Source organism: Antechinus flavipes, chromosome 3 (genome assembly GCF_016432865.1).
Source record: "Antechinus flavipes isolate AdamAnt ecotype Samford, QLD, Australia chromosome 3, AdamAnt_v2, whole genome shotgun sequence".
In the NCBI taxonomy this organism is placed as follows: Eukaryota; Metazoa; Chordata; class Mammalia; order Dasyuromorphia; family Dasyuridae; genus Antechinus; species Antechinus flavipes.
Window position 1 is genome coordinate 58,787,322 of NC_067400.1, and position 15,795 is coordinate 58,803,116.

At 35.6% G+C, this 15,795-nt stretch overlaps 1 protein-coding gene across 2 annotated transcripts in view; it reads left to right on the plus strand.

Annotated features, from left to right (window-relative positions):
* AP1S3 (adaptor related protein complex 1 subunit sigma 3) overlaps window positions 1-9,076 on the plus strand; it is a 117,306-nt gene extending 108,230 nt beyond the window's left edge. For both annotated transcript variants that reach the window (XM_051983454.1, XM_051983455.1), the window contains 2 exons: window positions 2,296-2,433; window positions 7,270-9,076. In XM_051983454.1, coding sequence (XP_051839414.1) covers window positions 2,296-2,433; window positions 7,270-7,305 — 174 coding nt within the window. In that variant the 3' untranslated portion in view covers window positions 7,306-9,076. The remainder of the gene's footprint in view (window positions 1-2,295; window positions 2,434-7,269) is intronic.
* The last annotated feature ends 6,719 nt before the right edge of the window (window positions 9,077-15,795 follow it).

Here is a 15,795-nt window from a genome sequence, read left to right on the forward strand (position 1 = left end):
TAGCTATCTATGAGCACTGACAGCTCACAGTTCTGTTTCTGGCTCTCTTCACCCTAGAATGTAGTAGAGACCCCAGTCCTGCCCCTGCCCAACCATCCTGTGTCAGAGGGCTACACTGCCCTAGTCAGAAAGCAGGTGGACAGCATCCCATGGCAGCTGAAAGAGCTGGATTTGGGATTCAGAGGGTTTTATTTCCATCACTACCTGTGCCCAGTTTCCTCATCTATAACATGTGGGACCAGATGATCTCTTAAGGTCTCTGCTTCGGCTCTAAATCTAGAATCCTGATTGATGATTCATCTGGCGGATGATAATGAAACAAGGAGCCTCAGAATGAGGATATTGCAGCCCCACTTAATCTTGTGGGTTAGAAGCATGCTTCCATTAAAAAAACCCTTGGTAAATGGAAAAATGCTATGGAAATATGAGGTGTCATTAAAATAGTAATTGTCAGTGACAAGCAGGTGACCTAGCAGATAGAGGGCCGGTCTTAGAATAAAGCCTAGCTGAGTCCAGTTGCTGCTTATCACACATTAATTCTGTGACCATGAGCAAAACATTTAATTTGTCATTGCCCAAAGCAAATCAATTGCTAATCTATATCAAGGGAAAGGATTTTCCATACCAGGATTCCCATGGCTGATGAAAATAAAGGGGTGGGGAGAGAGAGAGGAGAAAGAAAGGGGGGGAATACAGAGAGAAAGAAAGGGAGGAAGAAAGAAGAGGGGGGAACATAGAGAGAGAGAGAGAGAGAGAAATGGGAGGGAGGAAGGGTAGGAGAGAGGGGAAAAAACACAGAGACAGAGAGGAAAGGAGAGAGAAGAAAAGGTGAGGGAGAGGGAAGGAGGAATAGAGGAAAAACAGAGAGGAAAGAAGAGAGGGAGAAGAAAAGGGGGAGGAGGAGGGAGGGAGGGGAATGAGAGAGAGAGAGAGAGGCAAGGAGGGGAGATGGAGAGAGAGTGAGAGAAGGGAAGAAAGAGAAAGTGAGAAGGAAGGAAGGAAAGAAAAGAGGAAGAAAGGAACAAACAAGCCCCAAACAACTTTGAAAATAAATTTCCTATAGTTAAATAATGGGTCCTTACATTCCTCTTGAGCCTCTGTCAACTTGTTTCATTATATTTATGGTACATTCTATTCCCCATTGTTGTGAGGATCTTGGGTAGGAAGAATATTTTAAATATTTGTGGGCAGGCAGAGAGTCCCTGCACATTACACAAGCCTCCTCCTGTCAGTGATGAATAAAGAGGCAATAATACCAGCAACCAAGTTTTGCTGAAATGGCTGTTTGTTGTCATGGCCTTCTGTTAATTTTTTTAGATGCTCTTTGATTCAATTGAATCTGTCAATGAAAAACAATTTCCTCCTGGAGCCTCTAAATTTATGGACTCAAATCTTTAAAATATTGAGCCATTTGCGGAAATATCTGTATCTAGTAATGCAACTTAATATGCTTTAGGAACCAGGAAACCATTTTTCTTGGAAACCATTTATTCTCTGTTACTGTGTAGATTTTGTTTCACTTATGTGGGCTTAGATGCCTGATGTCTGTGAAAATTTTCTGTCTGATAGAATTTTAAATGAGAAGAATTGATAGAGGAAATGACCCTACCTGCCAGTGCTATACTTTAGCAAGGAATTATGTCAGCCTTTTCAAGTGAATCCAAGTTTGCTTCAGCCCATTAGAGGACATAAGAAAAAAATAGTAATATGGGAATGACCTACTTCTGAAAGAAAATCAGGATTCTTTTTCTTACCTATTTGACCTTAGGCAAATCCCAGAACCTGCCCTCTTCCCTAATGAAGATTAGGTGGCCTCTAGGGTCCCTTTCTGGCTCTGAATTTGTGCTCTTGAGACAGGAGAGCAGAAAATATCAATCTAGGAAATAAGTTGAGACAAGTTGATTCCCAGAGGAGAAATGAAAATTTTTTTGATCAAAAAAGTTCTTTAAATGTATTGGAAATGGTTTCAGTGGCAGTTTGTACCATGTCAGGAAGATGTCTGAGATGACAAAACCTGTATAATTTGTGATTTCCTGAGGGAGTGTAAAAGAATAGCATAACCCCTAAATGGGAGCTGCTGTAGAATTTTTTTTTTTTTTTTTTTTTGCATCCATCCAAGACCTGAAAGGCTGAAGGCCTGCGTTTGACTGTTCATGGAATGCTGTATTATTTTATAACCTTAATCTGCCACAAGGGTGCATCCGTTGAATAGGTTTGGTATTTGGATGCGTGCTAACATGTGAATGTTGATGATGTTACTGCAGGTTTGTTTTATGTTTGTTTTCATTCCACCAGGTCTGTGAGCTGGATATTATATTTAATTTCGAAAAGGCATATTTTATCCTTGATGAGTTTATAATGGGTGGAGAAATCCAGGAAACCTCAAAGAAAACTGCTGTCAAGGCTATAGAAGACTCTGATATGTTGCAAGAGGTATGTAAGGGCATAGAAACATGAAAAGCTTTCCTAATGTTGAGGAGGAATGGGGAAAAGAGAAAAGAAGCTTAATTATCTCAGATTCTGTTGTTTAAAGACAGGTTTTTGTTTGTGAATAAGGAGGCCATGTAAAGCAGGGGAAAATGCTGTCAAAGGTATAGCAGTTCTTTGGTGCTATTTTTAATAAAACCTATTTTAACAGCTTGAAAAATTAATCTTGGAAAAATGTCTTCTGCCCTGGGGAAAGAGAGTCATCATAAATCACCATGCCGTTTGTCAGAGGTATTAGGGCTTTATTATTAAAGGTGGAGTTTATCATTTTAATTAAAAATTTTCAGCACCTCCTGGAGAGAGCCAGTATGATTGTTCCTATTTTCATAAATAAATTGGGAACCGAGTGGCTTAAGTGCCAAGGTATAAATAAACAGGGATCTGCACCTAGGCTTCTATTTCTACTCCTGTGGCTGGCTCCACAGTGGTTCAGATGGAATATAGTGAAACTGATTTTAGAAGCTTGATGGGAAATACTCAAGTTCCTGACATTTCACAATCTCAAGGCAGAGATGGCCAGAAGATAATGCCTTCTTTGGTGATTTACTTTTGGAGACAACTAGTGCCTATTAAAACATCTTCCTGGGGTAGCTCTACACTGTAGAGCATGGGTCCTGAAGTCAGGGGGACCTGAGTTCAAATGTGGTCTCAGACACTTAATATTTACCAGTTGTGTGACTATGGGCAAGGCATTTAACCTCAATTGCCTTGCCCCCCAAAAAAGTACCTTCCCACATATTTCTGTGCCAGGCTGTTTTTTCAACCTTCTCCCTACCAGAACTTTGGACTCCTCACCTTGAACTACCCTGGGCTCAATTAGATCAATTTTGTCCTTAATTCTGCCAGATCCACTTAAAGTGCTATTTCTAGCTTCCAGCTCCCCTTTAGATCTAATCCCCCATTAGAAGGTAAGCTTCTCATGGGCAAGGACTGTCTCAATTGTTTGTATTTAATTGTATCCTCAGTATTTAGCTTAACAGTAGGAGGGGACTGCTAAATATTGAATTTATATCCTCCCAGCCTGGCACAGTGACTGGAACATAGTGGGTTCTTAAGAAATTGATTTGGAGCAGAAAACCAATTTAGTTAATTGTCTCTTGAGAACGATGAGAAAAGAACCATTATTAGGCCAGGTCTTCCTAGGAAACAAATTTATAAATCACTGAGCTGATGATCGGTGATTTTCTGTCTCTTTAGTGTATCTATCCCAGGGTATCGTTATATCTAACCTAGTTATATCTAGGGTTAGTATATCTAACTTAGAGAAGATTACTAAGTTGTAAGTGCCCTGAAAGGATTGTTATGTTCTCTAAAGAGACAGTATAAAATATGCCTGATTTAGGTTTAGACCTAAGAGTTCTAACTCTTTCACTGACTAGTTCTGTGACCTTGGATTTCATTTGATTTGTTATCCCCTTAAGTAAAATGGCAGTAATAATATCTGTATTACTTAATTTATAGAACCATTGTGAATGTCAGATGAGATAATGAATAAAGGTAAAATGCTTTGAAAACCTTAAAGTGGCTGGTATACATGCTACTTTGTTGTTTTTTTCTCCCTACAAATGATTTCTAGAAACCTTAGCAAATGGTTTAAAACATATCTTCTTTGTATTTATGCATGTGCCATAAGAAAATAATTTTAAAGGATGTTTCATGAACCAATGATTTGGAAATCCATTGAATGTAGCCTTCCCTGAAACATGATGCTCTTGGGGTCCATTCTGTAGTATTTTTAAAAGATGAGATGAGCTTATTGAGGTGAATTGAGCCTTGGATGAGATTGAGCCAGTTTTTTTCTGAGTGGTGCCCTGTAGGAAAAAAATAACTTTGTAGGATATTTGATAGTTTCACTTCCAGGTTAAAGTTAAAAATGAATTATTTTGAGAGGTTACTTTTTTCTTTCTTTCTTTCTTTCTTTCTTTCTTTCTTTTTTTTTTTTAAAGAGGTTACTTTCAAAGTTTTGTATTCAGGTTCCTAATCAAAATCCTATGTCTAGCCAACATTTGTTAGAGTCAGTAACAGTTTTCTAGGATTTTTTTCTTTTCCTTTTCTCTGTCCTTGCTCTTGGAAGAAAGAGTCAGTGAATTCATGCATTGACCTAAAAGGACTGACTTTTCTTCAAACATGTGGACCCATGGAAAATATCTGCCTTGGGAGTTGAAAGAACTATGAGGAGGATGGAGATGGGATTTTTGATAAATGGGACAGTGAAGGAAGCCATAGCAGAAAGATGAGTAATTAAAAGTGGCTGAGGCACATGGGGCAATAGCAATTTGATGGTAACCAAGAACCAAAATAAAGGTCTACGATGAACTGGTCTTTGGACTCACCCTGCCAATGCCTCTATGCTCTTGGGACTTCACTTATTGCTGTCACATCTTATGGCAAGATTGTGATCTGAACCCACTGGCTCATTTGTGAATCTACTACCTGTACTTCTTTCCTTTTCTATTTCTTAGGGATTTTGCAATAAAGTAAATGAAACTGTTTAGATAATTGATGATTTCAGAACATGAGCCAAATTCAGGTTTTAGAGGTGACTTCTGGAGTAGTAGAGGGTAATATTTATTAAGGAATATTTAAGATTGAACTTCAATCTGTGGGTCAGTTTCTCCCTCCCCACCCCAATTTGTGTCATGAGGCAATATACATTTAATTGTAATCAAATGTAATCTAATACACTTAAATTTCAAAATTAGTAAGTTTGAAGGAACTCATGTAAGGGTAAAAGAAACCTTTGAGCTGCCCTATCCCCCCCAAAAAAAAGAAAGGGCCTCAAAAGAACCGTCAATGGTAATAAAATCAGTATAGTGAAGGAACATTGGCTATGGAGATGGAGGAGCTGAGTTAATCATATAAATTTGTCCTTCCCCCAACTTCTCTTTCTCTCTTTTCTCTGTCTCTGTCTCTGTCTATCTCTCTTTCTCTGTCTCTTTCTCTCTCTCTGTCTGTCTATGTCTGTTTCTGTCTGTCTCTCTCTCATTGTCTCATTTCTGTTTCTCTCTCTTTCCCATATCTTTTTTCCTTCCAATTCTGAGTCTGTTATTTTTTTTTTTTTTGCACATATATTAAAAGATCATTGTAGAACCACAGGCTGCTTGAACATACTACTTTACTCTATTAATAGGCAACTGTAAGTTTAATTCAGAGGAAGCAGAGTTAATATCAGAGAATATTTTTGTCACTTTTTTTTACCACTTGTCCCCTTAACCACAGCTCAAATCCTAAGTTGATTCAATCTGTGGATCAAGATATTAGTCAAAATATAAAATGTTATTATAAAAGTTAAGCATTAAGGAGAATTTGGAGAAAATTGTGACCCATTTCAGCAGAATTCTGATGTCCTGAAAATAGGAGTGATGTTGATGAAGATTAGTAGTCCCTAGATTTTGGAGTAAGCTCTCCTCCAAAATTTTAGCATAAATTCTTAACATAGATCTTTTTTTTTCACACTTTTTGAGCAAGCTCTGAAAATGAGATGGAAGTATGGGTACAGACCAACAAGAAACTGTTGGTGATGCACAAGACCTAGATGCCATTTGAAGAATACTGACAAAATAGAGGACTCTGATTATAGCAACAAAGATAACAGTTTTTTGAGGGTGGAAAAAAATTCCCTGGAAGAAGTCTTCTTCAGCCTTTGCTTTACTCCTTGGTTATGTAGTTAAGGAAACTGTGGCCTACAACCCAGAAGTCAGGAAGCTGAAGATGCTTTATTTCAACTCAATTAAAAAAAATAAAAGCAAAAACAAAACCCCAACAACTTCAGTATAACTCCAGGAACTTTTTCAAGGCTTCAAGTTCTAGGAATGTTGCTGGGGTCAGTATCCATTCAGACTTATGTTCCATGTCATTCATGTTTTTATCTACATCTATAGTCACAATTTCAACCCTTCACAATCTTTGTGAAGAGGAAGATTCAAAAATAAAATTAAAGTATGTTCAGTATTTGCCATTTAAAGAAGGAAAAGAAGAATATCACACCTTTTCAAAGTTTGGCATGGTGGTGGGAAGTAGAGAGAGCTGAAAGTTTTGCCATTTTTAAAGAGCCCTCAGTGATCTGCCAGTTCTGGAGGTGTTTGAATAGCGAAGGTTTTACTATTTCAAAGTCCCTTGTTTGGATATGTCAGACTGTTGCCATGATGCAGGGCTGTTGGTTGAATGTAGTTTATAGCAAAGTCCACCTACTCCTGGTCTTCCTCTTAAATCCCCTTCTTGGCTTTGCACTTTATCGCCATTATATACATTCTGAGATCTGAATGATGGGAGAAAAAGTCAGGGTGTAATATCCTGAATGGTAGCAGGAATATCATTTTCATTAGAAACTTGCACTAGATGGTCTGTTATATATAGGTGATGACAGTTGTATGACTACCTTTGCGGCCTTCCTATTCAATATTCTTGAATGGGTCCCTCAAGAACATCTTAGATGAGATGATGGTAATAACATTACTACTGAAATTGATGTTGTAGTCCACACATTGCTCATTAGTTGCTTATTTCTTGACTGTATTCAGAATGTATGATTTGGGAACATTATAGTTACTAATAAACTATTTCACCTCACATTTTTACATCCTTTTCCGTGTGTGTGTGTGTGTGTGTGTGTGTGTGTGTGTGTGTAACTTAAATTTACAAACATGTCATCTCTTTATTTGAATAGAATGTTATCTTTTAAAATAGCAAGTTACCTTTAGAATATTTATTTTTTGTAGTGCAAATTGAACCGAAACTTGTGATTTTTCTGAGTAATTTTGTTGACTTCATTTTCTTTTTCAGACAATGGAAGAATACATGAGCAAGCCTGCGTTTTAACTGAAAAATCTACTTGACAACCCCATAATGCTGCATGTCATAATCTACAAAACTTCAGCTGGATGTGGTTATTTTCTTATGTGCCAGAGCCTTATGCCAAAAATAACTTAAATGGATTGTGTGTGAAACTTCTTGGATACTTTGGGATACTGTGCTCAGCTAGCAAGACTTAAAAATATAGTATACTTGTAACAGGTGCATATTTCTATTTTTCTCTGTATATGGATTCTCTCAACTGTGGAACTTAAAACAACCATCATTCAGTAGACTTACATATTTTGTTTGTACAATGATCTTTACCAGCAAAGCAATAATTTTAAAATATTTTTGAGAAATGAGCTGTGCTGTATTTTTGCTAGTATTGTCAAAGAACAAGTTGGCAACTATTTTGTAAAAATATTATGAATGTACTGCCTATTTTGGACTAATATAATACTTTTTTCTCCTAACTACATAGTTCTTTTTTAAAATTATGATTTCATAATATGTCAAAGTAATAGAAAAGGACAGTCATTAGACAACTGTAGGTATATTATAGATATGTATGTGGGGTATATAACACATACATGTATAGATCCCCTCCCCCCATGTATGTATGTATGTATAGATATATTTATATGTAAGATTTCAGCAAATTTTCAGCCCCTTATAGCAGCAAACTTGACTATCTTATCCTGAATTTTTTTTTTTTTGGACTTAACTTTGGGGAAATAAAAGCAAAAAAGCACAACTACCTATCATTAAAAACAGAAATGAAAATCTTCAGGAGCAGCTGTCTAGGATAAAATTATTCTAATAAAATTGTGACAATCAGAATTGTAAAATATATGAAGTATCCCAATTTGTATTTTCATAAAAATCACAGAATTTCAGATTAGGAAGGAATTAGCTGACCATTTAGTCCCACCTATACTCCAAACTTACCCATTTATAAAAATGTTTTTTATAGCTTATTTTTTAATTATTCAAATCATTTATGTGACAGTGTCTATGACTTCTCTTGAGATGTGATAAGGTGATTGAGCTAGCTTCCCTAATGCACACAGTATAATACCCTGGGACTCCAATCAATTCTTGCTGTTGACTGTGGTGTCAAGACTTGTCTCTTTGGATGCATAGAGAATTCATGTCCATCAAAATGAGACACTTGCATACCCAAGGGTAGGAAAAGCCTCTAGTTAGTAAATATTTTGTAATTTTCAATCACAGTTTTCTAACATCTTAGGACATTTCTGCCTTTTAATTTGTACCAAGTGTTTTCCTTAATACCTGGACAGTGTTAGTCTGGAGGTCTAAGTTCACTCATATTGCAGTGATAAGAGGGACAATCATGGTCAGTTTTCCTGGGAGATGAATCTGCCTACTATGTGGGTATCTTAGGAAATTTTGGATGGGATGACTTCTAAAAGAATTTACTAACACTACAAATTATTTTTTGTCTGCCTTAGACAAGCACACACATTTATTAAACAAATTCCTGGTTGATAAAACAAAAACATAGTTGGTAACGTAAATTAATAGTTTGTTTCCCCTTTGCCCCCAAATTAATACCATTTATAAATAATAGCTCTAGAAATGCTTACTGATTTTCATATATTTCCTTGAGTCATCACTTAACCTCAATCAACGTATCAAGCTGAGATTTTGCTTGATCTGTTTTTCGTCACTTGTTGTACTTGGAGTATTTGTTGTTCAGTTTTATAGTAAAAAAAAAAAAAATCATCATCCAGGGTTTTACTATTTAAAGAAAATAAAGGTGAAATTTTGCAAAGATGGTCTCTGTGTAAATCCTTTATCTAACACAACTTTCCAGATTCCTGAGGAGGGAAAGAGGAAGAGAGAGAGAGAGAGAGAGAGAGAGAGAGAGAGAGAGAAAGAGAGAGAGAGAGAGAAGAAAACAGTAAACATTTATTAACTATCTTTTATGAACAAGTATAGAACAGTATGCAGATAAGTAACTTTGAGGAGAGAAAGCTTATTAGCAATCAGAGCAATTAGGGAATGCTTTGCAAAGAAGTTAGGTCTTGAGTTTAATGAACAAAATATGTTAAATTTCTTTTAAAGGAAAAGTAGCCTGGAAAAAACAATTCCTGCCCTCATAATAAAAAAAAAGTTTTTGTTAAATCACTATAAAACTAAGTGTTTAAAACAAAGAATTGAGAGTGCTATAATAACTCTGCAATGGCCAGGCCAAAACTGGAATGGTGAGTTTGATTCTATGAATAGTATTTAAGAGGCACATTGACAAACCAGAGCAGGCTCAAAGTAGATGACCAGAATTGGGAAGAGTTGGAATCAATGTCATATAAGGAAAGATCGAAGGAATTTGGAATGTTTAGTCTGGGAAAGGGAAGACTTCAGGGGAATGAGATAGCACTTTTTAAATATTTAAAGGATTGTCAAATGGAAGAGGAATGAAATTCACTTAATCTCTCAGTAACATAATTTTCTGACCATCCCAAGGGCCAATCTGTTTCTGTTGTGCTATGGCTATAGAAATATAAGATGACTCCACTTCAGCAAGGAGAATGGAAAGATACCTATTGCATCTTTTCTTTGTTGTTCTGGTGAGTGTAGACAAAAGCACTGTCACCTTATGAACGAAAAATACCTTTTCCTATAGTTAATCACCATATCTGCTCTTGGACCTTTATGACACAAATATGGCTGCACTATTTTTGTTATAATAGCTCGAGATGTCCCTTGTTCTACTCTTTTTTTCAGCAAAAACCTGTAAAAATAAACTGAGGAACAACTTTAATACATTCTTGCTTGTGCTCTGTGCAAATGAGGGGCATACCAACTGACTACTGATTTGCGCTTAGTATAGCTAAGTTTATATGAAGATGACCCAGACAGCATTTATTTATCTATCTATCTATCTATCTATCTATCTATCTATCTATCTATCTATCTATTTATTTATTTATCTATCTAGTTATTTATTTATTTGTTTGTTTGTTTGTTTGTTTGTTTGCAGTGCTGATTCCTTTTGCAATTACAATGGAAAGAATAGTTCCAGAATCAGAGGACCTGGGCTCAAATTCTACTTCTAATGCTTTGTTGTTTCCACATGCCTGAATTCTTTCTGTCTTTATATTTGCTTCCCGGCTTCTGTCTTCTGCATAATGTCTTTTTTCATTCCATTCTTTTCTTTTTTTTGGGGGGGGGGGAGATTTTTTATTGATATCTTCCATTTCCTACATTATCATCACCAGTATCTTTCCTCTTACCTTCCCAAAGAGATGTATCAAGTATTTTTTAAAAAGAGAGGGAAAAAAAGTCAGCACAACTAATCAATACATTGAAAAGATCTGAAAGCAAGTGCAATGTATAACATTTGTTGACCTCCTACCCCTATGAAAGGGTGTATTGGAGATTTCTATTTATCTTTCTTCATTTGAGTATTAACTAATCTTTGCAATTTTGTTATATTTACTATTTTTTTTGTCAGATGGTTTTTTTTACATTTACATTGTAATTATTATGTATATTATGTAATTCTTTTCTGTTTATTATACTTTGTGTCAGTTCATGTAGCTCTTTCCATGCTTTTCTCTATTCATCACATATACCATTTACAATACAGTAATAGTTCATTACTTTCATTTGTCAGTTTTCCCCCAATTGATGGGGATCTATCTTGCTATTATAAAACATTTTGCTATAAATATATTTATGTAGATGGGAACTTTCTCTTATTGATGGCTTCCTTGGGGTATCATCGTAGAAACAGTCTCTGGTTCAAAGGATACGAACTTTTTAGTTAATTTATTTATATAATTCCAAATTGATTTCCAAAATGATTATACTATTTCACAACTCCACCAACAATATTAGTGTGCTTATCATTCCACAACTCCAACATTGACTATTGCCATTTTTGTCATCTTTTATCAATCAAGAATGGGAGGTGATATCTCAGAATTATTTTAATTTGCATTTCTCTTATTACTAGTGATTTAGAGAAATGCTGTTAAATAGTAACAGGGACCACTAACTTGTATATAAGGATTCTAGTAGGCCTCATATTGATGTAAGAAACCACATTATCTATCTTCTATTGCACCTAAATAATTTTGTTAAATATTTTCCAATGACAGTTTAATCTGATTCATATTGCTCTGCTGGGTAATATATCTGACACCTCTGATTTAGAACATTCTTGCATGTGATTGTGAATACTTTATAATTTTTTTTAGATCTGTTGATAACCTTTGACTTTTTATCTATTGGGGAATGGCTCTCATCTTTTGCAGTGCTGTTATTATATGAATTGTTGTCCTGATTCTGCTTACATTGCTTTGCATCAGGTTATGTAATTTAAGATTTCTCTCAGATCATTTCTTTAATTTTTTTTAATGACAAAGCAGCATTTCATCACATTAATTTGCCAAAATTTGTTCAACCATTTCCCAATTGATAGGTGCCCCCTTAGTTTCCAGTTCCTTACTGTAATAAAAAGAACTGCTGAACATTTTTCACATATATGGGCATTTCTCTTCTTTGATAGCTTTGATGTATAGAACAAAATTAGAATTGAGCCTTTTATGTAGGACTCAGGGTAATTTTAGTCTTCAGACTAGGCCAGTAGTCTAAGTCATAAATCATGGAATCATAAATTCCCAAAGTTGGAAGGTGTGTCTAACATGACCTATAATGCAATCCATAGCTATATAAAAAACCTTTCCTATTACCGCCCCATAAAAATGGCCATTCAGTCTTTCAGTGATAGAGCATTAATAACCTTCCAAAGATGTTCTTTGAAATTTTGGACATCTCTAAATCTTAGGAATTTATTATTTACTAAAATCTGCCTCCTTGCTAGCTCATTGGTCCTAGTTCTTCCTTCTGGTCAAGAAGAATAATACAAATTTAAAAAATAAAAACAACTTTAATATTTGAAGTCAATGATAGTCTTCCTTCTCCTCTTGCAAGTCTTGTTTTGTCAACTTTTCTTTAATTGTCCTCATATTAATTTTGAGTTCCCTCAGCATCTTGATCACCTTCCTCTGGAGTCATAACAGTCTGTCAATATCTCTTTTATAGCATAGGCCAAATGTGGCTGATCAGGAAAGAGTATAGTGGGATAATGTGTGCCAGTCAGTCACAAACATTTATTAAGTATCTATTGTGTACTGTGCAAAGTGTGGTGGATAGACATAGGAAAAAGAAAGGTAGTTTTTGTCCTCAACCTAATGGAGGAAAACAGTACAGAAAAGGAAACTAAAAAACTGGGGAGGGGGAGGCCTGGGTACTTGATGATGGATACTTTTTACAAAAGTTAAAGAAGTCTGAAAGTAATGTGGCCAGGTGAGAAATGAAATGTTTTGAGAACTGAGCTGCTTCCTTTAAGGTGGCCCATGATTTCATACTCCAATTACTGAGTGGGAGGGTAGTATTGAGATGATGTACTAAGATGGATAGCATCTTACAGCATAGTAAGAGTTTCCCAATGGGAGGAGAGCAAAAGAAGAGATGGAATTAGTGCCCTGAAGTTGGGAATTACCTTAGCCGCATTTTTAAAAGTTAGTTATTAAGAGTTCATTATGGGAGGAACACTTGATACATAGATTTGTTGCTTCAGTCAAATTGAAGAAAAGAAAGGTAGTTTTTGCCCTCAACCTAATGAGAGAAAACAATATAGAAAAGAAAACAAAAAAGTCTTCCCTCACTTAAATCCAATTCGTTTGCATGCCATGGAATCATTTCCCTGATGTTATGGTCTTTTTAAAGAATGAAGAATCACAAACTGTAGTGGTCAATAACAGAATGATTAGGACAGAACTCAATAGGTACTTATCATTATGGTTATGACTTATATAGTACAACTAATATTTATGGTTACAATCAAGTTAGGAGGCTATATTCTATGGGATCATAGACTTAGATCTGGAGGAACCTTAAAGACTATCTAGTTCAACCCCATTATTACAGATGAGGAAATTGAGATAGATGCCTGAGATCACACAGTAAGTGTCTTCTGCAGGATTTGGATTCAAATCCTTCCTGATTTAAAATCCAAAACTTTATCTATTTAACCTAGCTGCCTCATCAGAGCATTAAGTCAACAAGTCAAGCCAACAAGCATTTATTAAGTGCGCCAGATATTGCCAGACACTGTAAATAGAAAAAAAAAAAAGACAGTCCCTGCTTTTGAGGAGCATGTAGTCTAATGGGAGAATGAAAACTAAAAGAGAATCTGAAAAATGTAGGGGAGATACTAATAATTTTTACTTTCTGTTATTTGGAATTTGACAAGCACCAAAAAATCCATTTCCATACAAAGAACAGAACAATTATATATGAAACTGTGAATCAATGTTATGCATAGGATGCTTTCCTCTTCAAAATAGTCACCTTGGGAAACTTGGAGCTTATTCTCATGATGTTGCCGTTGATTAAAACACAACATAGCCTTCTCTTTTGGAATTGATTTCAGAGACTATAGCATTGTCTTTTGATCATTCTCATTGATAGCAAATCTTGGTCTTTTGTGCATGAGTTTGATTTTTATAAATAGCTCCAAATGACTTGGACTGTAATAGCACTTTTTTTTTTTAAAGGTGTGATTGTATTGTGACTTTGTGTGTCTCATGGCAGTTTTGTAGAGAAGAGTGTGAAAAAATATTGGGGGCTACTTAGAAAAACTTGCCACTTATAAATCCAAGCCTAAATATAAAAAGATTTAATGGGGAAAACCAATAAAATTTCAACTATCTTTTTTAAAAGGATGGATGGATTGAGTTCTCTTTTGTTTAAATCTTAAATTTAGAAAAAGCAAGCCAAAACAAACATTTCCAAGCAGAGTCACTGATTTCTCAACTAATTATAGAATGGTAGAACTAAGGAATTTTGATGGCCATTTAATTCCATCTGCTCATGTTTCAGAAAAAGAAAACAAAGCTCATGGAGGTAAAGTTACTTATCCAAGGTGACATAATAAATTAATGACTAGAGTCCCATTTTCAAGCCCAGTCCAGAACTCATTTCACTATACATCTATTATCATGGATGCTTGTGTGAATGGAACTGAGCTGATTTGCCACAGTCAGGTGCTTTTCTCTAGCTTAAATATCTGATAGTAAGAAAATAATTAGATGAAGGGTGGTGAGGGGGTAAGTGACAAGAGAATGAAGGAAGTTTGCCAAACAAACAGCTGGGGAGAAATATGGATTCTTTACTCATCATGTCTTTGCAAAGTAGGTTCCTATGTAGACATGATGTTCAGAGCCTGGCAAAGAAAATGCTAAAACTCGGGTATGGAGAAGCGAGCAAGAAGAAGGAATGCAAGAAAGGGAATCCTTATTGCTGATCTAAATTAATTCCAATATCAAGAATAGGTTTGAATGAATTAAGGGGGTGATAGGTCTGATTGGGCAACCAAGGGCAGATGGGTGGATAAGAAGGACTTAGATTTTTCACTATTATTGAGTGTCCTGTATCAAATTTCTTTATGAATTTATTGTTAGTCAGGGAACATCACAATTTCCAAAGAACTGAATACTAGTATCACCTCTGAGGACATTGGAAAGCTGCATTGTGAGTATAATTAAACTGCAACAATCAACAAATAAATAGCTAAGAAGAAGCACTGAAGTGAAGGCCATCATTAAAGAAGTGTATGATTTGGTTAAAAAAAAAAAAAGAGACAGGTTGGACATGTAGAATGAGGAAAGGATAAGCAATGAACAATCAGTATGGATCACTGATATCTTCTCTGTATTAGAAGGCAAGGAAGGCTGGCAGTGTTCAAGGTGGACTCTTGTAGTGAATTTATGTGAAGATCATAGATTTACAGCTGGCATGGATTTCTGGGTCCAGCTAGTCCAAAGCCTCCATTTTACAAATCAGGATACAAGGTTAGGAAAATTAAATGGCTTGACTAAAGTCATACAGATAGTATCAACGGTAGTATTTGGACCCACATCCTTCAGTGGGCTTTTCATTGTACCACAATGAGTCACCCAGGATGAGCAAGCAGGTCTGGGTGGGTTGCAACTTGTATGACTAGAGGAATCATTTACAGCAATGAAATTAAAGATCTATTCAAATTTTTGAGTACTTGGAGAGATCTAGCTCAAAACTTTCTTAGAACAATATGATGCTGGAACTGAAGGAGACTTTATAATCAGATTCAACACAGACCATTTGCTTTATACAAAGTACTGCTCAATCCCCTTATTTTACAGGAAGTAGAGACATGGAAAGTGATGATCCAGGCCACAAAGCATTTTGATGACAAAGTAAGCATTAGTTTCCTGACTCGCAGATCAGTGTTGAATTTTTTACACCATGTGCAAATTAGCATTTTCTGTTAAACAAAGACAGCCTTCTGCAATGAGGAAAATAAATAGTTTATTTTTGGTTCTATGTCTTTACCATTTTCAAATTTTTTTTTTTTTTTTTTTTTGGTGTTCTTCCTTTTGGGTCTATAGGTCCTGCCTTCCTCCATGGTGCTACATGTTCCTATTTTTTTCCATCTGTCCA